At 53.2% G+C, this 20,412-nt stretch overlaps 1 protein-coding gene and 2 long non-coding RNA genes across 4 annotated transcripts; 2 read left to right on the top strand and 1 right to left on the bottom strand.

The window, feature by feature from the left end:
* Positions 1-1,252: 1,252 nt before the first annotated feature.
* ANO9 (anoctamin 9) lies at positions 1,253-20,052 on the bottom strand. 2 transcript variants are annotated; one of them, XM_084519569.1, is made up of 24 exons: positions 19,582-20,051; positions 14,648-14,713; positions 14,313-14,429; positions 13,523-13,662; positions 13,174-13,223; positions 12,526-12,584; positions 12,241-12,323; positions 10,576-10,710; positions 10,369-10,465; positions 9,917-9,977; positions 8,775-8,857; positions 8,207-8,311; positions 7,787-7,951; positions 7,656-7,692; positions 7,067-7,178; positions 6,742-6,799; positions 6,479-6,576; positions 6,107-6,273; positions 5,422-5,574; positions 4,985-5,132; positions 4,411-4,530; positions 4,176-4,269; positions 3,944-4,056; positions 1,253-3,038 (listed from the first exon to the last, which is right to left on the bottom strand). In XM_084519569.1, exons 1-24 carry the CDS (start codon positions 19,585-19,587, stop codon positions 3,011-3,013), a joined length of 2,295 nt encoding a protein of 764 aa, XP_084375695.1. In that variant the 5' UTR covers positions 19,588-20,051; the 3' UTR covers positions 1,253-3,010. The 2 variants fall into 2 exon arrangements, with proteins under 2 accessions (XP_084375695.1, XP_084375696.1); XM_084519570.1 differs by lacking the exon at positions 7,656-7,692 and having other exon boundaries at positions 7,067-7,196; positions 7,768-7,951; positions 19,582-20,052.
* LOC311436955 lies at positions 7,978-8,278 on the top strand. Its single transcript, XR_014693183.1, has 2 exons — positions 7,978-8,051; positions 8,131-8,278. It is a non-coding gene; the product is annotated as an uncharacterized lncRNA (long non-coding RNA).
* LOC311436953 lies at positions 9,963-17,928 on the top strand. Its single transcript, XR_014693181.1, has 4 exons — positions 9,963-10,088; positions 16,481-16,919; positions 17,359-17,566; positions 17,664-17,928. It is a non-coding gene; the product is annotated as an uncharacterized lncRNA (long non-coding RNA).
* Positions 20,053-20,412: the final 360 nt, after the last annotated feature.

Consider the following 20,412-nt stretch of genomic DNA (forward strand, 5'->3'; position numbering starts at 1 on the left):
TGGGTTAGTGGTGACATTGGTGGTAGGGGGTGGTTGAAGCAGGTGGTCCTGGAGGGCTTTCCAACCCTGATGGCTCTGTGATAAAGGATCCCCAAGGCTCCCCAGCTCATGTGAATAGCAAGGGCACCAGGAGGCAGGGGAGGGACCTGAGGGCTGATAAAACCTTTCTTGTCTGTCAGAGTTATTCCCATGGGTAAGTTGAAGCAAGAGGAGATGGAGCTGATCTTGCTCACCATGGCAAAAGGACAGAACAAGCCAGAGGGCCGAGAGCATTGCATGGTTTGTTTCATTTCCCTGCTTGGTGGTTTGTGGCTTTCCACGTCCGTGGGAGTGAAGTTTTTGTTTTGAGTTAACTTTGGTGCCTTTTGCTGCGGTTCTGGGCAGGGACTCACAGGCATGTCACCCCCTGGGAGAGTTACCTGCTGGCCTTGGTAGCAAGGCAGAGTCCTTGCAAGCCCTGCAACTGCTGGAAGTGTGTGGTGGGACCCTCAGGAGACCATAAATATTTGGGGTTCAGCAATAAAATAGCTCTGCCCCCATTCTGTGCTTTGACAGGGCTGCGTTGTGCAAGGCAGGCAGTGGCTGGGGTCATCACACATGGGGCAGCTGTAGGGAAGGAGCTGGCTCTGCATCCCCAGCTGCAGCCGAAATTCTCTTGATTTGAGGTTGTTGCTTCGGTGTGTGGTGCTGCTGTGGGGTTTGTGACCCCGTCCCCCTGCTGCTGCCCCCTGGCCCAAGGTGAGCGCGTGCTGCTGAGGTAGGAAGAGCTCCCGGCCACCTAGGAGGCAGATGGAAATAACTTTATCGATGGGAGATTGCTAATAGCCGGTTCTTGCTGCATTTAACAGCTTGAAGCTAATTAAGGTTGAGCTACTGAATGCTGCCAGGCGGCTGCATACCGGAGTTCACCTCCACGTCCCATAAATGAGAGCAGTGCTACAGGATGAGGAGCCACCTAGCAGCAGACATTTAATCACTGTCACTTTTCTTCTCCTTTTCCCAGGAAACACAGCAGGTGGTGGCTTTTCGTTGTTAAATCGGGACAGGGACTCTCCAGGTGTTACAGAAAGGAGCATCACTGTATACATTTCTTTACAGGGACTTGGATTATTCTGACTTTTAATTACAGAATGAGACAGATGAGTCCTAATGAAATACTTGTTCCTGACCTGTGTTTCTCTGGTTTCATTGTCTGCATCTTTCTGAGTTTGTGTTGTGGCTACACGCTTATTACACATGCTCACACACATGCTTACCCATGTAGCTCCCACATTTTATTCATCTTATTCCCACAATTCACCCTGAGGTTTGTATTTCCATTTTACAGAGGAGATGATGAAAGCGTGGAGCTGAAGGTTAAATTTCAAAACTGGTTAAAAGTTTTCAGTTCTCATAAAGAAAAAAACCCTAAAACTCAGAGGTCAGCTTTAAAAATCCACAGTGGATTTACCCAGAGCTTACAGGGACCATGATAAAACTGGAAACTGAGCTATAATGCCCCAGCCTGTGCTCCTGTCTTCCTCATGGATCAAAGTTTGGAGAGAAAAAAAAAAGAGAAAATTTGTTTCCCCCTGTGTTTACCAACCCAACTCAGCAAGGCTGCCGCCCACAGGTCTAACATGGCATGGGGCATCAAAGGGCTGTTTCTGCACCCGACGTTGAGTGAAGGATCCCACGTTTGAGGGCACGTTCTCATTTCTGTGTAGTGCCAAACAAACACATCATTCCTTTCGTGCAAATAACTCTGCCTTGAGCTGGCAAATCTGCAGGTAGGCCTGGCAGTAAGCAAAGCAAAGAGGCTGGAAATAAATATTTGAGAAGTCACAGTGATGGCTGTGACACCAAACCAGCTGTGGCACGTAGCCCCTGCTCTGCTACAGACAAAACCCTCTTGTGTTTGTAGGGAGAAGGGAGAGCTGTAAGGGAAGAGGGGAAGAAATATCAGGCTGGCAGGGCTGGGGTTTAGGCTAGTGGGTTTGTTTTGCAGCAAGAAGTAACCCTTTCTAGCCCTGTGACTCAGGATTTTCTGTGTAGCTTGATGCATTTTTGTTACCCTAGCAAATTAAAATGTTTGTTTTTTTTTTTTTTTTTTTCCCCCCCACTATGCATGGTCAAAGCACCAACTTCTTTTAGTCCTGTCACTAGCCAGCACCTCTCCCCCAGCCCTAGTGCTGAGCTAGGCACAAGTGGTCCAGCTCTGGCCCTTTTTTGATTACCCACATGAAGAAAAGAGGGGGTGGAGTAGACAATTCCTTTGGGTGATGTGGATGGCAAAGGAGGGGAGGGGGGAATGGTTCCAGTGTGACTACAGTGACTCATGGCAGCTGAAGATGAGGCTGCTTGCACCTGCACGGTTAGTGTGTTTATTCACCATTCTCTCATTCTAGCTGAGGTGGGAATGTAATTGAGTCAGAGCAGGTGCAGTGACTTGGCAGGGCCCAGTACAAAAGCCACTCAGGCTAATGAGTTTGTTTTTCCAGCCTGTGAAAGCACTGGGCTGGAGTTGCAGCCACATGGTAGTTGTGCTGAGAGGAGCATTGTGCTGGCTGGTGTGAAAGAGGAAGGACTGAATTTTCTTGATGGTACAGGAGCAGGGAGGTCACTGAAGGCAGAGGAAGAAGGTGCCAAGGAGTGAAAAGGAACCAGAGAGGGAACGTGGACTGAAGTAGCTGCCTTTTCCTGCGAGGCTGCACGGTATGTGGAGTCAATGACTGATGGGGAAGCTCGATCACCTCCTGCAGACCAGCAGCACGCTCGCCCAGTCCGTGCCCCAGGTAGCATTCCTGTCTCTACTGAGACGTTCTTCCTCCTTGTGGCTGTGCAAGTCATAAAACATCCTGCTCTGTGAAGCTGCCATCACCTTGTCACTCCCCAGCTCAAGTTCAAGGTTGGGGGAACATGGCCTGTCTCTGCCAGCGGTGCTGTGGTGGTTCCTCCGGTGCTTGTGGCACTGCTGGGCTGGGGAGAGGGGCTCAGGTCCGTGCTTCTCACTCTCCGCAGTGTGAGGAGGCTACACGTCGGTGGAGTACTCCATCATGCTGCAGGAGAAGGGAGAGGGAGGTTACGGATGGGATATCTGCATCGGAAAGGAAGGGGGGAAGAGGGGAAAATGTTCTGAGCGGGAATGGGGCTGTTTGCCAGATAGAAGTACATGTAGAGAACAACCCACTGTTTGTGGGAAGTCCCTGTGTGTGCAAATCTCTCTGCTGATGGGAAGCTGCAGCCTGGGAGCTGGATGGTGGTGGTGTGATGCTTCCCGAGCCCCACAGAGCTCTGCTCTCACCTGGATTTCAGGGGAGGCTGAAACCCTCCAAAGCAGGCTGAGCCCCCCTCCAAAGCAGGGTTCAGTCCTAGAGGACAACAGCACCTACAGCTTTCTGCTAAGCTGGTTCTGCCTCCAGCTGAAATTGTTTTGTGGGTTGCCCCCTCCTGCCCCTCAGCAAAGTTTTAAATGGAAAATTTGGACAAAATTGCTCTTTTTTTTTTTTGAGCTTGTCTTTCCTAAAGGAAAAGATGAAAGCAAGCAGACTCCTCCTCTGGTGAGCTTTAGTATTGAATCACCTCAGGTGGAACTCTTCTCACTGGCCTTGAGGCACTTGAAAGTCAGGCACCTGGGTTGCTCGGTGACACTGCAGGTGTGGAGGGAGGTGGCTCCTCCTCTCCAGGTCATGCAGCCCACCTTTAAATGGACATTTAGTGCTGTAGGCCCTAAGCAGGAGGGGCTGGACTGAAAGCTGGGGAGAAGCTACCTCCAAAAGTGTGATGGAGGAGCTTACCAGAAGGCAGGGGCTCACAGCCCCATGCTCCTCTGTGCCCACAGAGGCATGGAGCCCAATCACGGGGCTCTGGAGTGGGCTGATCCTGCAATCAGCCAGGTCTCCAGCTGAGCACCATGCTGTCTCTGAGCACTGCAACCCCTGGCACCTTCTGGGGCATCACCCACCTCAGTTCTTTCCGAAGGTTGCTGTGTTTCTCATCCAGAACATGGTTCTTAACTGACTGGGGCACATCGGGGACGTACCAGGCTGCGATCAGCTTGACGCACAGAGCCACGTGCTGCAGAAAGCAAACGGAGCCACCGCGGGCAGTGAGCGGCTCCCCAGGTCTATGCCACCACCCCTGTGTTAGACCCAGCTTCTCTGTGCCTCCTCAGGCAGCCTGCCCTCAGTGCTCACCTCAAAGAGGATGAGGAAGGCAAGCCGGGCTGCGAAGACGTGCCAGAACTGGACGGTGTAGCTGTAGTCGTCGGCGTTCCTGTAATCCCGGTACCTGCAGCAGAGCCCCATCAGCGCCAGCCCAGGCTCCCCCCTCACAGGGCACCACATCCCACCACGGCAGTCCCAGGAGAGCTCTGGTGGCTTCCTCCAGGGGCTAGGTGCCGTGGTGAGGGGCTGGCAGGGGTGCTGGTACCTGCACTCCGTGATCTCATCCCAGATGATGCCTGTCTGATTTTCGGCCAGCTTTGTGTGGGGCTCGAAGTCCTGGATGTGGAAGACGGAGAGGCTGTGGTTGATGTAGCCAGTCAGGCAGCTGTGGGGGAGGAAAGGGCACATCTGGGCACAGGAACCCTGCGGTGAGGGGAAGCTCCTGCTTTGTGGCCACACTCAGAGAAGTTATGGCATGCCCTGAAGGAAACTGCAGCTCTTGTGTCTTTTTTTGGCAGGGAACTTAAAGGCCCCAGGTGGGAAAAGAGGGAGGGGAGGAGAGGGCATGGGCAGGCACCCAGCTGAAAGTCCTCCCTGCAGCTCTTGGGTGCTGCGCAGTGCTCTTTCCATTCAGAGGCACCAGTTGACCCACTGATGTGGGTGTGAGGCTGGCTGCGATGCTGAAGTTGGTCCCATCTAGAAAACTCTTTCTGAAGTCATTTGAAAACTCTTTTTGACCCACCCCACTCTGGAGGAAGCCTCACACTCTTGCACCGAGGCAGGACAGGACACTGCAGGCAGGGCTGCAGGGGTGGGGGCACCTGCCCAGCAACACTCACTCCACAGCAGTGCTGTTTTTCGTCATGCAGGGGCTGTACGTGTACTTGTAGACCTGCACAGGGATGAAGTCAGACGTGATGGCGATCACCAGTCCATTCCCGATGACGGCCAGGATGCCAATGGCCTCCAGGACCTGCAGCCAGATTCCTGCAGGAGAGGAGCAGTCACTGAGACCCCCCCGCCAGCTTTCTCCCACTCTCCTGGGGTTGCAAACCCAGCCCCAGCAGGTTTGGCATAGCCAGAAGAGGCCAGAAGGAGAGCTCCAAGGTGCTCTTCAACCTCTGCAGGATCTGAACTTGCTTCTCCTTCCCCAAAACACAGCTCTCCCTGTGGTACCAGCCCTTGGCAAAGGGATGCTCCAGACCAACCCCCATTAGAAGGGGCTCTCCACCTGCACTGTTTTCCCAAGCAGCAGCTACAGAGGGCCCCGTCTCACCGATGTCGTTGGCCTTCCTGGGCACCATGCGCCGGTGCAGCCGCATCATCTTGATGGCATCCAGACGGATCTCGAAGAGGTTGTTGCAGAAAGCCAGCAACGGGGCGAGGGGAAAGGCAGCCACAAAAATGGTGGTGAAGCTGTACTGGATCACTGCAGAGGGGAGAAATGCCGGGTGATGGCACGGAGCTGCTTTGGAGGGGTCATCCCACAGGGACCCAGCTGCAGTGTGGGCTTGTCCTGCTTCATGGCTTGTGTCAGAGGGGCCTCACAGGGTTGAAAGGGGGAGATAGACCTGTCTTGGAGACCCTACACCCCCACAGGGGACACCCACCTCTCCCAGAGCTATCGGAGAGGGAGCTCCGTGGGGGTCCCACTGGGCAGTGGTTGAGCCAGCCAAGCAGAGGGAGCACCTAAGGGTTACGGCCATCACCTTGATGCTCCTAGGAGGAGAGGAAGATGCTAGGCAGGGACCCAAGGTCAATGCAGTTGCCTGTCCTCCCTGACTTTGGGAATGATCTCGGTGTGCCAGGGCTCTTGGAGTGGGGCTGGGCATGGAGCTGGGTCTCAGAGCTCTCCCTTGCCTATACAAGGGCTCCCCAAGGTCAGATTCTCCCCACCCAAGGAGGACATATGGCACGGCACACAGCACCCCTCCTTGCTCACCCTCCCCTTCCCTACGTACCCATCTCCAAGAACTCATCAAACAAGCTGAAGATGTTGACCTCGCTGAGCTGATAGTTGCTCAGCCACTGCTTTTTGCAGGGGTCCTCAGGCTCTTCCTCTTCTCCCAACACCATGTTTCTCTTCTTGGGGCGCTTCTGCCTAGAGCGTATTTTGTGGCCTATCCAGCTGCAAGGGGAGGAAGCAATTTGTACCGCTGCCTGCAGAGGACAGCGGGGCTGAACTGCTGGCAGTGACAGCCCTGGAGACCTGATATAGGGAAAAGGAGGAAATCTTGGCCCAAAGGCCAGGGTTGTTCTCTGTAAGAGCTGGGAGGATGTCCTGCATATAGAGGAACACCTGGAAGTGCTCTGCAGGCTAGAGGAGAGCTTACGGGATGAGGAACTCCACCAGATTGCTGATGGTCTGCTTGAGAATCATGATGATGGCCATCTGGATGAACAGGTCGGTGATGCAGCCGCTGGGGTGGCACTGCAAAGGGATAAGAGGAGAGGGGTTGGGCACCACAAGCAGCGTGACCTGCCCTGAGGGGCTACTTAGCCAAGCTGAGGCTCAGCAGAGCCTTGCTGGGTAGGGGGGAAATGCAGTGTGGGAGTTGTGGTGTGGGGTCAGAGGGTTTCACGGCAAGTCCCTCACCTCCTCCAGCCTCCACTTGCCAGCGATGCGCACGTATTTCCCTGGGTGGCCGTTGATCCTGAGCAGGGAAGCAAGAAGAGTGACATCTGTTGAGCCCCACCGTTGACCCCCCTCTGGATAAACGTTGGAGGATGGAGATGGAGAGCACCGACCTCCAGACATCAGCAGAGAGGCGAGGGGTTCCCCCCACCCACTGCACCCTCAGGGAAAAGCCCTGCTGAGCTCCCAGGTGGTTTGTGGCCCTCTCCCGTCTGCCCTGAGCGCTGTGCTCTGGTGAGGAGGGTGGATGGGATGGGCTCCTCCTGGGCCTCCGGCCACCACTCACCGCCCCAGGAAGAACGCGATGTAGATGAGCGAGGAGAAGTTTGTGAAGAACTGGAAGATGAAAAGCTTTATGGTGAAGTTGTTCTCACGCTGGGAGAAGGTCCGTGGTTTCTCTGTAGACAGAAACAGGGCTTTGGTCGCACAGTGGTGGGACCTTGCCCCGCTCCCCCTGGATCCCATGGTAGCCTTGGAGGTTGTAAAGGGGTCTCTGCGCCCTGTGGAGCTCTCCCTGCCCCTTCACCTGAGCTCTTTGAGGGTGGTAAGCCTAGGTTAGAATAAAGATCCCTCAGAGCCACAAGCTGGGGCAGAAGGGAGCTTCAAGTTGGGAGGAAAACCATGCTATAAGCTCTTCTGTGGTTGTTATTGGCTTCCTGATCATCTCAACTCTCAGCCCCACTGCCCCTCCAAGGTGTAACGTGTCTGGGGACAGCCAGCTGGGCTGCTGATTTCCCTGGGGACCTGCATGGTGAGAGCTGCCTGGGAGATGCTTCGCAGTGGTGGAGGAAGGGAAGGGGCCATGAGTCTGGCTGCATTTGGGGACCGCTGTGGGGTGCAGGTGCAGGCAGGGGGCAGCCCCCAGTTTCCCTTACCCAGGTCACAGAGAAAGAGGGCCACATGCCTGTTGACCTGCAGGAGAGAAGTGTAAAACAAGAGGGGAGCGTTGATGATGGGGCAAAAAGGGCAAACCCCACCACCTCCCACCCTGTGCCACTCTCTGCACCTTGGTCATGATGATGATGGTGAGGTAGTGCAGCACAGCCCCGGTCATCACGGCCACCGTGTTGGCCTGCTCACGGAAGAATTCGAAGTCGCTCTGGGTGAAGAAAGCCGTCGCGACCACCCGGTAAATGACGAGCGCGTGGGCAATGCCGATCAGCACAGCAATCTGCGGAGGAGGGCAGAGGGGTGAGGAGAAGCCGTTCCAGCTGAGGACCACCAGGCCTTCAGACACTGCCTCTCTTCACCACATGGAACTGGCCTCCAAAGTAAGCCAGTCCTCTTAAGGGGAGGTTAGAGGTTTGTAATATGGATGTCTCCACCTCTCCTCATCTAGACTTTCCTTAGGCTCGTCACGCTCATGGGAAGAAATGAGAGTGTCAAGGGTTTGCCTCCTCTACCCTACGTTCATCCTGGCACATACCATGACCAGAACCAAGATGAGGACGATGGTGCTGCGCAAGTAGGAGTGCTGGTACCGCCGAGGTTCGTGCTGCAAATTATTGATCAGCTCCAAAGCCAGCTCCTCCTAAAAATATATAAATAAAACAAATACATGCACGTATGTATATGTATGGAAAATGAAGGATCCAACAGAGCCATTCCCAGGTGGTGGAAAGCCCAGGGTGGTTGTGTAAATGGAGGTGGGGGATGAGCAGAACCAGAGGACAGAACTGAGCACCCAACCCAACCTACAACAGCATGACCAGTCCTGACTGAGTTCAAGCACTCGTGCAGGTGAAGAGGGGGCTAGTGATGCAGAGAGGGGAATAGCAATGTGGAGTGGAGGCCAGCATCTGCTCAGCTCTCTGGAGGGGTCTGCCTCTCCTGGGACCGTCAAAGGAGGCAGGTGTTGGCTTTGCCCCTTGCTTAAGTGCCTCTATTATGTGTCCACATCCACAGAGAGGTACCTCTGCCATGTCTCTTCTGCAAGCCTAGCTATCTCCTGCCCTGAAAAGGGAAGCATTAAGCAGGAAAGATGACATCCTTACCTCATCCTCATCCCACATGTACAGGTCCCAGTTGGTGACCACAGTGGCTCTCTGCCTCTTCCACAGCTCCAGGAACACAGTGGCTGTGGGGGGAAGGTGGGAGCACGGTGACCCTCAGGGATGGCCCTGCAGAAGTCACCCCTCCATTCCACAGCACAGGATGGACAGTCGTGTTACCACCCAACCTGATGGCAAAGCTGCTTGGACTGCTCTCGGCCCATGAAGGACAAGCAGCCACCTCTGCACCTCAGCAACCAGAAAGGACACGGGATGAGCAGCAGTGAAGAAGAGGATGGAGGTACGGGGGTGAGTTTTTACCAGGAGTCAGGCTAGCTCTACGGACTGTAAGGGATTTGATCTAAACCAGAGTAAGCACCAGGGCTAGCCTGCTGTGGTGGGCATGGTTACCTGGGGCCAGCCAACCACGTTATTCTGGACTGATGAAAAATATGCTTTAAAAGAGAGTAGGCATCCCACACTGCACCTCAGCAAGGCTATGCCTCTGCAAATTAATTTGCAGCCACCCACTCTGTTAATTAACCTTCCTAAGCTTGTTCTGTGTAAACTGACCCACGGGGACATGCAAGACCACATCTGTAACCTGCTCAGCAGTGAAACACCCAGCCCAGGTGCTGGCTGGTTAAAACCACGGTGGTGTTTGTAACTGAAAGGGCTGTAGTGAAAGCAGACTAAACATGCAGCTAATATGGTGATGGGATCACACCAACTCAGAGCCCAATGGTCTTCCAGAGAAGCTATAAGATGGTGTGGCAACCTGAGGAGGATTAATGAGGGATGTGGTGGTGCCTCCTTCCTGCAGCTGTGTCCACTTACAGGCAGCTGCTAGAAAAGGATCAGAGTTGGGTGGAGGCTGTGGTGGATGAAGGAGTAAAAGCTCTCAGGCAGGGTGGCTGAGGAGTGTTTGAGATGTAGAAGGGAATTTGGGGCATGATTTTATCCCTTGTGCTGTCTGGAGGGGGAGCTGAAGGCTCTGGAAGTAGAGGAGCTAGGGACTAAAAAGCCCCTGAATGCTGGAGCTGCATTGGTGTCCCATTTTCTTCCACCTCCTCTCCCCCTAAGCTATAGCGGGCTGCTCCTCCTTGCAAGCTCCGTGTGTGTGGTGCTGAGACATTGACACCTACCCCAGATGGCCATGAACATGGCAAATATAACTGTCCCCTCGTTGTCAATCATGTGAGTGACCTGGAGAAGATCAAGGAAGAACGTGATGGGGGCACCAAGGAGCACCTCGGGGCTGGGGAGAAGCCTCTGCACTCGGTAGACCTCTTGCCACCCTGATCTCCCAAGAGACAGGTAAAGATGGTGCAGGAGGGCAAAATGCAGGAAGGGGATAGAGAGCAGGGACATGTTAGATCATGGCAAATGCTTTTTCTTTGGTCTTTTCCTTTTTTTGGTGGTGGTGGAGACCATGATCAGGCTGGAGCTTGTCCTCCTTATCAGTGGAGGTCTCTTGTGTGTTGCAGCCAACTTTTTTTGGGGGGGGGGCTTTTATTTCTGGTGGCGTGGGCACAGCATAAGCTGGGAGTTTTCCTATCCTTCACCTGGAGCCTGTCTTGGGAAGGGGGCTACTTACCCTGGCATAGGTGCAGGTGTCAGAGAGCAGCCAGAACGGGCACTTCTGGTCGCAGAGTGGGCACATGATGGTGTTATTGGCTTCGCAGATCTCCTTGCTGGAGAGGAAGGAGTAGAGAGAAGCAAAGGGGAGTGGCAGTGGTCAAAGCAGTATGCACAGCAAAGGGTGGTGAAGGGGATGTGCATTTGGTGTTCTCAGCTGCCTTACCTCACCTGGCTGGAGTTGAAAACAGTAATCCCAGCCACAAAGACCACCAGGCCCATCAACGCAGCGAATCCCAGCAGGTAGGTGTACCAGCCAAGCCAGGCAAAGTACAGGGCCACCTTCTCACCGAAATAGCACCTGGAAGGAAAGGTGAGATGTGCTTTGGGGCCAACAAGGAGACAATGCTGCTTGGGGTCACTAGGAAATGCTCTTCCACCCCCAAAGGGATAGCCATGTCCAGGAGGGGCAGTGCTGCATGCATATCTGGGCATTTGGCTGGGACTGGGAGAGTCAGCCCAAGTGACCTGGAAGAAGCAGGAGTGGGCAGCGGTTCCCAGGGGATTTTGGCAGCAGAGGGAGATCCTGAGACTCCCTGTGTGTGGACTCTGATTGAGGATGCAGCAAAGAGCACTGTGGATGTTGCTGTGGGGCTGCACAGCAAAGACCTGCTCAGAGCACGGCTCCATCTGAAAGCTGAATGTGGGATGGAGAGAAACACAGAGCTCTCCTGGGGACCATGTGGTGCTGGGCATGCTGTCCTGCAGGGTTTGGAGAAGGCAATGAGGTGGTTTCTCCTGTTCTCAGTCAGCCTGGTGACTGAAGCAAACTGCCTTAAGGGTAAATGTGGTCAGATGAATTGTATCCTAGGTAAAAGTGGTGCGAGTGATTGAGAGCCCAAGTTGCAACCTGTGTCTACAGAACAGAAAGGCTTCAAAAAGATGAGAGGGCTGCAAGGTGCAGCATTTCTCCAACCAGAGCAATATCCCCTCCTATCTATCCTCTATCTCCCTGCAATACTTCCACGTTTCATCCTTCTGACAGCAGCATCTCATTTTTTCTTGTGTGGGCAAGAAGGTTGGAGGCATGGGTAGGAAATGCTGGTAACTACTGACTGGGGGACCTGCCTCCCCTCCGATATTCCAGAGGGGTTCACTCCCTGCCAGCAGTCAGAGGTGGTGATGTGCTCCCTGGCCTGTGTTAAGAAGATGATTTCGTACTTGGCCCGTTGATTCTTCTGTAATAACAACAGGTCAGGATGCATTGACCTTAGAAATGGTGTTTTGTCTGACCTCGAGCATCATGGAGGGATCGAGGCTCCCTGGTGCCCCTGCTAGACTTGCAAACTGTAAGACACGTTTAAGGAAAGAGAATGCAATTTTAGCATTTCATCTCCCTCCCACGGTCCACTGAAAACCTTATGAAGCAGCATGTTATTTTTGCCTTCCTCTTCCTGGCCATGGAGACTTAGTTTTCTTCCCTTTTTTAAAATAGCCAAGCTCTTCTCTGAGTTTTAATGTGGCTTTAGGAGCCCTTTGTTGCCCTTAAAGTCCCAAGTTCAGCCTCAGGCTGGATGTGTTCACTGATGCTCTGTTCTCATCTCACCTTCCTTTTGAACATGGAAGAGGGTGGTGGAAAATGAAAGAGGCTAATTAAAAGCCGCTCAGATGCGGGGGTTTTTTCATGCTGCAAAATTAGCAGACGGAGCTTGGTGCCTTGGGATTCCCTTTAGGCTCAGAACTTCACAAGCTGCAGAAAAGGCCCAATATGTGTGAGAAGAGCCAGGTAGAAACTAATGATTTAAAAAACAAAAAACAGGAGCTTGGGAAGGGGTTTCAGGTGGAGCCTCTTGGCTAGATGGATCCCCTGTGCCTCTTCTGCCTACGTTACCTGATCTTCTCAATCGGCTGTTGGCAAAATATATCTCTCCAGCGAGCCCACTTCTCCTTTAGGAATTCTCTTACCTCTTCTTTCTGGAGAGCAGAGAAATTGATTGGACCCAGGAACATCAGGGCAACCTTAATCCCCAGCCCAGCTCCCATCTGGAGCCCGGTTGTGCCCTACATCCAGGTGTGTCCCGATACAGCCCCAGTTACCCAAAGCTCTCTCCCACCCGGTCTGGCTCCTCCACCTCTTGTGGCTTTTCCTCCCAGGCATCTGTGTACTTGGCCTCACCTCGTGCAGTGGAAACATTGTCTCAAAGACGTTCTTATTTATCAGGTCACGCAGCTTCTCTGGTAGCAGAGTGGAACAGGAAGGATTAGTGACACAGTGACACAAAGCTTTGCTTTCCCCCCTGCACCTTTCCTGACAGGCAGCATCACCCAAAATCTTTTCTGAAGCCTTAAGGGCGGGGACAGAAAAAAAAAAATGCCTGGGAGAGGCTGAGCTACCCAGAAGGGATCAGTGCTAATCCTTGTGGTTTTGCTGCTCAGCTGGGATGCCGCAGGCTGTGTTGGGGCTGGTGCTGGCAGTGAGCCAGGTAGGCAGGTCCTCAGAGACAGCTGGAGAGCCAGCACCTTTGCTAGCTCTCCTACTGATCCCAGGGTGCCAGAGAGGAACGAGCCTTTCTGGGGACACAGAAGGGTGGTGGTGGATTTGGGGAAAGGGAATAGTGGACCATTGATGGTTCCTGCAGTCCAAATTTCCCAGCCTCTGGATACAGCAGCAAATTGACCTCCCAGAGCTGCCCCTCTTTTTTGTCACATCCCCACCCAAGGGTGCTGGGACAGCTGGGCTGCCTGTGCCTGGCACAGGGCAGGAGCTGTGCTTATCCCCTGGGGATAAGGGGGATGTAAGGGTCCACTGGCCCCGTTCCCTTACCAAGGTCAGGCGTGACCGTGTTCTGCAAGATGAAGTTCACAATCCGTATCCTGAGCAAGGAGAAACTGGGATTAAAGGGAAGCCTGAGGATACAGACTGGTGGTGTTGCCCCGGAGAGAGGGGAAGGAAAGGGAGGTGTGCACCAAACCCCAGGGAAGGAAGTGGGGAAGAAACAGGGATCTGCTTGTGGACAGTGAGGAGCTGGCCACTTTGCACCAACGGTGGTAATTTGCTTTCTGTGGAGAATGAAAAGCCTGGCACAGTTGTGAGCTGAGATGAAAAATGGATGCTGGTGTGGTGGTAAGGGGCTGCAAGGTGCTGGAAGCCAGCAGCCCAGCTCAGGACCCACCTGGTGGTCACTGGTATGTCATGATGGGCATCGGAGTCTTGCAGCCGGCTGTCCTGAGGGTTCCTCAGGAGCCACTGGTATTTCCGGAAGATATGTTTCGGGGCACGGACCCCATAAAATAGCTTCTTGTCCTCGATTTTCTAGTGGGCAGAAGAGAGAGGCTGTTAGAGCAACACAGGCAGGGAAAAAAAGGCAGAGCTGTAAGATCCAGGGGCTGTGTGAGTCCTGGGGCTGGGGTCTCCCCTGGGTGCATGTGCCGTGTGTTTTACACACAGTGGGGTGATTTACTTGAGGGTTCGTGTTTCTTCCTGAGGCCTGAGCTAGGCTGGGATCCTGGGTACCACAAGACATCCCCAGCCTTTTGTTCTTGAAAGAGAAATAACCTCTGTCTCACCTTCCTCTTATTTTTAAAATACAATCTGCTGAAAACAGATAAACTGATAATTGGGGTGATTGAGATGAACTGCTGGTTTGGAAATGCTTTAGTGTAGCGTGAAAGATATAGGTGACCTAAAGAGCATCTGATAATTGTGCTAAGTAATTATAGAGATTTTGTGAGTGTGAATTCCAGTTCAAAACTTAGTTTTCACATAGAGATATGAAGGTCAATAAACTTACCCAAATTCTTATGTCACTAATGAGTATTTTGTTTCTGTGTACACACATGATAGTACAGGGATAGATTATTTTTTTTTCTGGCTTTAATTATCTTTCTTTAACCTTCCCTTAGAAGCCAGTTTTTTACAGACCTTGTGTTACGTAGCAGATACCCATACCTGCTGCCCCTTACCTTGATGGTGAACCCCTTCTTGCTCAGCTCATCCAGGAACTTCTTCCTCTTGATCTCCTTCGTGCTGCCCACTTCGTGGATGTCGCTCACGAGGACAAAATCCCACTTCTCTTCATCCTGCCCACAGAAAATACAAGGGAATTAATGGGGGTGGTAAGCTCTCCCATTTGGCTCCAGTCCATCTGGACCTTTCTCTATAGAGGTGCCCTGGGGACTGGCATTGAGCAGAAGAGTGGGGATGGGGAAACTGAGGCAGCTGCTGCCATGGTGTTCCCCCCCAAATCCATGTTTTTCATCTCTGAACCCACTGTGAGTGCAGAGGGACCCAAGCTTACCGCAGAGGCAAATGGATCTGAGTCTTCAAAGGGAAAATTTCTCCAGGGGGTCAACAGAATTTCATCCTGTGGAAGAAGAGAAAACCAGCAAAGACTTCAGTGGGGTCTCTGCGAGGTCCTGTGTTTGGACACAGAGCAAACCTCTCTCTGCAAACACCTGGATGGCTTTGCAATGCTTTGGGTTAGGTCTTGCCCATGCTGCTGGAAGCAATGGGGTCAAGCTGCCCTGCTCCAGCTGGTGAGAGCAGGTAAGCAACACTCTGCTTGTGGTATGGAGAAACCCATCTTTGATAGTGCAGGCAAGGGATGTGCAGTGTTGTCTGCCAACCCAGCACTGTATGTGGTCTGCACAGGCTCTGTCAGGCTGTCCAAGCTAGGGATGTTTGGTAATAGCAGGAGAAAGGCATCCTGAAAGAGAATATGGGCCGGAGGATCTTGGGCATGCCCCAGCTGGGCTGGTGGAGGTGTGTAGTTGGCCTCAAAGAGCAAAGCAAAGAGTGGTTCCTGCCCGTCAGCAGAGATTGTGAGATAAATAACCTGCTGGGGTTAAGCAGAGTGCATTGACTTGTGGTTTATCTGAAGAACAGAGACCAAATGAGCCCAAAATTAAGGCAGGTGGGACAGCAGGTTGGACAGCATGACAGAAGGGTCTTCCTGCGAGGTGAAGCTGCTGGGATCAGCCAGGCTCCCTGTGCTCGGTTCTGCTGGTCTCACGTTCATGCCTCTCCCAGTGGCTGTGAGGGGGTACCTGGGGAGGGATGTTTTGTCCAAAACCTCCTCCCATGCACTCTTGGTCTCCAGCTCAGGCTCTTTCTGAATGTGTCTTTGTCAAAAAATGTGTCTTTGTGTTTGGGGATCCTTGAGGGATTGCTGCTCCACGGGCAAGGGCAGCCTCGTTTTGATCTCGTAATGCCTCATATCTACAGAGTCCTGGGGCCCCGAGGGAGCCAGCCAGCAGAACAAAACCTCCCTCTGTTCTGGACTTCACTCCTCCTTGTTTCACCCGGTGCCCTGACATCCGTTCCAGAGGAGTGTGGATGCTTAACTCACTCCCTCTGCGTGCATCAATGGTTTTTACAAGACTTTCATCCTCCTTTTCTGCTCTTTACTGTTCCCTTTCAGGTAGGGAGCTTAGCTTTTTGGCCAGGAAGGGGAATGCAGTTTTGAAGTCTCTGGACCAGAGAGTGGGGCGCAGGCAATGGGAGGCTTGTGCAGCAAACAGGGTGGAAAATAATTCCTTGGAAAGCACCACAAATGGCTCAGTCTGGGGCCCGGGGCAGCTGGCACTTGGCTTCTTCCTGCTGACCTCCTGTGCACTGCCAGCTCCAAAGAGAGGCTGTGCAGGAGCAAACGCACAATTTTGCTCAGGCACCCAAGTGAGTCTGAGCCTAATCATGCTCAGACACCCAAGCGGGGTGGTTTTGGGGCTGCACAAAGCAAGTAAGATGATGTTGTGGCAGTAGGTGTCCTCAGTCCAGCCTAGGGTGCTCCTTCTCTGAGGGATGCTGCAGAGAGCACCCTTGGGTGGCCTGGATCATCTGTTGGTGGGTGCCCGCTACAGGGGCATGTCAGCTTCAAAACACTTTGTCCCCATCCTCTGTGCCTGGCCTCCCCAGCGTGATCTTATCCCGGTCCCGCAGCTGTAGTTGGTCTTAAGCAAGAGAGGATTAGTCCAACCAGCCCTTCAGTGGGTTGGAGAGAAGGTGCTGGGCTTCAGATCCCAGTGAGCCTAATGAGTTTAATAAAGACCTGCTCTGAAGGCCGTGCTGTACAAGGGCAGGGAATTGATCTTGTCTGAAAAGTGACATTTTTAAAAATTATTTCTTTTTGCAGTTCTTTGGCGTGATTCACGGTGCAGCCCCGCAAATAGTTATGCTGCTGTTTCTAAGGGCACGGTGATGCAGCACAGAAGAAAGAAGAAGCTGCTGGGGAAGGGGATATCATCAATCAGGATTGCCACTGAAGACTTTGTGCCCCAAAAAATCGGCCAGCCAGACGAGTTCATCCAGCTGTAATCCCGGGAGCGGAGCGGTGGTGGTGCAACCAAGTCCTGATGTAAGATCTGGATCCCAAGCTTCCACTGAAGAAAGAATGAGGCCATGGGAGCCAGCGAGACTGAGATGAGGAAAGGGCTGAAACGCTCTGCCAAATACTTTCTAATGTGGAGCCATGGCCATGGCTTCACCCAGAGCACAAGAGCAGTGGGGGGACTGCGAAAGTCAAAGCAAGAAGACTTGGGAAGATGGGTCCCCCCTAAAGAGACACTGTTACGGTAAGAACCAGTGCTTCCCGCTGCTGAAAGATTCCCCAGTTAAAGCCACAACACAAAGGGCATTTGTGGTGCTGTCATGTGCTCCATCCAAGCCCTGAACAGGCTGTGGGGTGGGAGAAGTTCTTCTCATTCAGTTCGGTCTCCCTAGGTGGGGAAGAACCGAGTTGGTGGAGCAGCTCTACCTGTCCCTGTCCGAGAGCCCCTCTCTGGGCACGGGGAGGGAACAGGAGTCCCATCAGGGCTCTGCCCCTGCTCCTGATGCTCAGATGCTGGCACAGATCTGGGCTGGCACCACCTCTCTGCAGGTTGCGTTGTCTCATTCCTGCCCAGCTGGTTTCTCCCAGCCTGTGCATGCACCAACCTCATCCTGCAAAGCCTGCCAGCCTTTCGGCTCTAGCAATGATCCCTACAACGCTGAGGGTACTCTTTTGTACCCTAGGTGTTCCCAGATGCACCCCTACGCTGCTGTCCAACTGGTGTCAGCCCCAGCAGAGCTCAGGAGAAGGTGGATGGATCTGCTAGTGTTGCAGCTTCTGTTTCCAGGTGGCCCAGGCAAGTCATCTGCACGCACAGTCCCCTACTGGGAGGCAAAGCATCCTGACCAGCACTGCCTACCCCAGAGAAAAACTTCTGAAGGGATTACCGAGGTAGGTTCATGCACAGGTAGGAATCTACCAAGGTAGGTTCATTCACCCTCACACCCTGTGGTGCCACCAGCCCCTGAGTCCTGCTCTGTCCCTGCAGAGCTCCAGCAGAGCATCCTCCCCCTGCCAGCACTCCCTGTCATAATGTGGCCAGTCTCCTGGACCTGATGCTGCCACATCCTGCCCTTGTTTCTGCTTGTTCCTGAAACAGCAAGCGCTGATCTTAATCCCAAGTGGGACCTGTTACTTTTTAATCTTCCCCAGAATCAGTGGGGATGCTTCTCAGGCCACCTGCGTACAGCTGTCGAGGCAATACGGATGTCGTGGAAGCAGGGTCTGCAGCAGCTCGGCAGGCTTGTCTCTGTGTTCCCATAGCAATAGGATTTACCACCTGGTCCCCCCTCTGTAGGCACCGTGAGTGCCTCTGTGTAGGACTGAAAAACGGTGTGTGTGTGTGGGGGGGAGAAGGATTTGCAAATTATTTGCAGATCGGTGCAGATGATTCCTGGTGCCCACCTCTGGAGTTCTAATAGGAAAAATTGCATTCAGCTGCAGGGAGGGAGGTTTGCAGACCTGGGATGACAGAAGGGTGGTCTTTCAGCAGGCTTAATTCTCGGTGGCTGCTGACATCCATGCAAAGGCTGAGGCAAAGGCTGTGTTAAGCTTCCTCTGCTGGGGCTGCTGTGCAGGAGCCCTGCCTGCTTTTGAGGCCAGATGTGTCTCGTGCGAAGGGACAGCTGCAGAAGGCAGGGACTTTGGATCATTAGGACTCCCACACCTATTTCTCTGGCCCTGGGGACTGGCAGCACTAATCTGGCGACAGCTGCTTTGCTCTGGGAGCATGAGGCAGCCGGGTCAGCCTCGTGTGTGGGCAAGGCCGCCTCAGCTCCGAAGCGGTTGTATAAACCATGGACTCTACTCCTTGCTATCAAGAAGGACGGTTCCCATTTAGCCCTTTTCCTGCGCTGTGCTTGGAGCAGGGTTGAAGGCATGCTCTGCCAAGCTGTGGGAGAAGCAACCTGCACAAAGAGCAGTGTTTTTGCTGGCGAGGAGGGTTTGTGTGCCCTGAAGTGTGCCAGTTTTCTCTCCAGCTGTACCAGCGGGTCCTTGTAGGCAGCCAGGAGTCCTGCTCCCCATGCAAGGAGGTTACTGGATCTTTTTGAGGTACCCTTGGGCTGGAAGTGTAGTTAGCTCTGTGAGTAACCGAGGCGAACCACCTGGGCAGGATCCGGCATCCTTGTTTTCCTTTCCAGCTGTAGATTGGTGAAAGTTTGGGTGGTTCCTATCACCCACACAAAGGTGACCGGACTGCTATCTTGTCTTGGGGATGATTCCTACAAATGCTTCCTGTGCTCTCCTCCCTTCCCCTGGAGCGCTTCCACCTTACCTCATAGCTTCCTAAGAAACGTGACAATCTTTGATCGAACAGGCAGACAGTTTGCCTTTTGAACAAAAGAAACTTTATCTTTTCTTTCAAGCCAAAGAAACAAATCTTTGCAGCTCCCCTTCTCCCCTGGCAATATTTCAGGCGTTCCTGTAACGCGGGGGGCTGTCGCCTCTGCTGGAACAAGCAGTGCCTTTTCCTGGGCATGTAGAAACTAAAGATCTGGTCTCAGCCTTCTTAAAACCAAACCACGCTCCTGTGATCTGGTCCCTGGAAACTCTGAGCTGTGGCACTGAGGTGTTGGGTCCATGTGTGAACCCCCCCTGCACCTCTGAGGTGGTGTGTGGAGCTCAGCCCTGCCTCGCTCCCACGCTGGAGGTACTGTGGGGAAACTGCAGAGCAAGCATAGCGCACTGCTTTCTCCTTTACGTGGTCATGATAAGAACGAGATTGCTCACTGGAAAGAGGAACTGAGGTTTTATGGTAGTTTTTGAGTACCCTGGGGGCTGACAGCATGTCAGTGGCAGAGATCAGCGCTTACAGCGTAGGAATTTCCAAAGCTGCAGATGGCTCTGAGGTGCTGGAAAAAAAACACCCACCTCGTGGAAATTGCTGAGCAGTTTCCATTTCCTACCTGCATGGTGAAGTCTTTCTCTTCCCACCCCCTGCTCTCCTTTGGCTCCTCCTGGTCCCTCGGGAGCTGTCTGTCAGGCCGGTGCTGTGGCGGAGGCTGCAGGTGGAGCGGGCTGAGAGGCTCCTGAGGCTTTTTGGCAGGAGGTGGTCTGCTTCCCCAGCACCTCTGCCTGAGGTCTCATGTGAACGCGAGCGGTGACTTCCGTGTGGGACTCCCTCCTGCCTTGGGAGGGAGCTGCTTCTGCTCGGCAGTGGGCAGATAGGAAGGAGGAGGTGAGAAATTTGCCCTTCACCCTTGTTCAAAGGAGTGGCAAGCCCAGTACCGCCCAGCGGCGTAAGCTGATAACCCCACGGAGTCGGCCTTCGTGGCTCCTCTTGTTAGCTCGGAGAGAGCACCTTGGGCACCCCTGTCTTCCTTGGATACAGAGCCACTCGCTGTGTCCTCTGAACACCCCTGAAGAGGTTTCACAAGCAGGGGCCAAAAGGAGGAAGGAAGTTAGCAGAAATTAGAAGAAGGAAATGAGCAGAAGCTCTAGAAAGCATTAAACACTTCAGGCTGAGAAATAAAGAGCTGGGAATAAGCACAAAACCTTAAAAAAAAAAAAAAAAAAAAAAAAAAAACTTAAATCTGAGCTGTGCACGATCTGTATCATTCTTGGGGGGAACTCTGGGCTCCATGGAAGAGATGGTAGGAGCAGCACAGGCTTTGAGAGTGAACAGGATGGGGTCATAAGCAAGTTTTTTAACTGCCAGGACAAGGAAAAGAGGCCAAGTAGGAGCTTCCAGGTAAGTGAGGATGCTCTCCATGGTTTTTCAGTGGCCCAGTGTTTTC

This window comes from Aythya ferina (genome assembly GCF_964211825.1).
Source record: "Aythya ferina genome assembly, chromosome: 5".
Taxonomy (NCBI): Eukaryota; Metazoa; Chordata; class Aves; order Anseriformes; family Anatidae; genus Aythya; species Aythya ferina.

Excerpts from the sequence above, each read along its gene's own strand:
- ANO9 (XM_084519570.1), bottom strand. Across the intron at positions 7,952-8,206 it reads TCATCTTGGTTCTGGTCATG|ATTGCTGTGCTGATCGGCAT; the intron begins GTATGTGCCAGG and ends CCTCCTCCGCAG. Across the intron at positions 4,057-4,175 it reads CCTTCCTCATCCTCTTTGAG|CACGTGGCTCTGTGCGTCAA; the intron begins GTGAGCACTGAG and ends TGCTTTCTGCAG.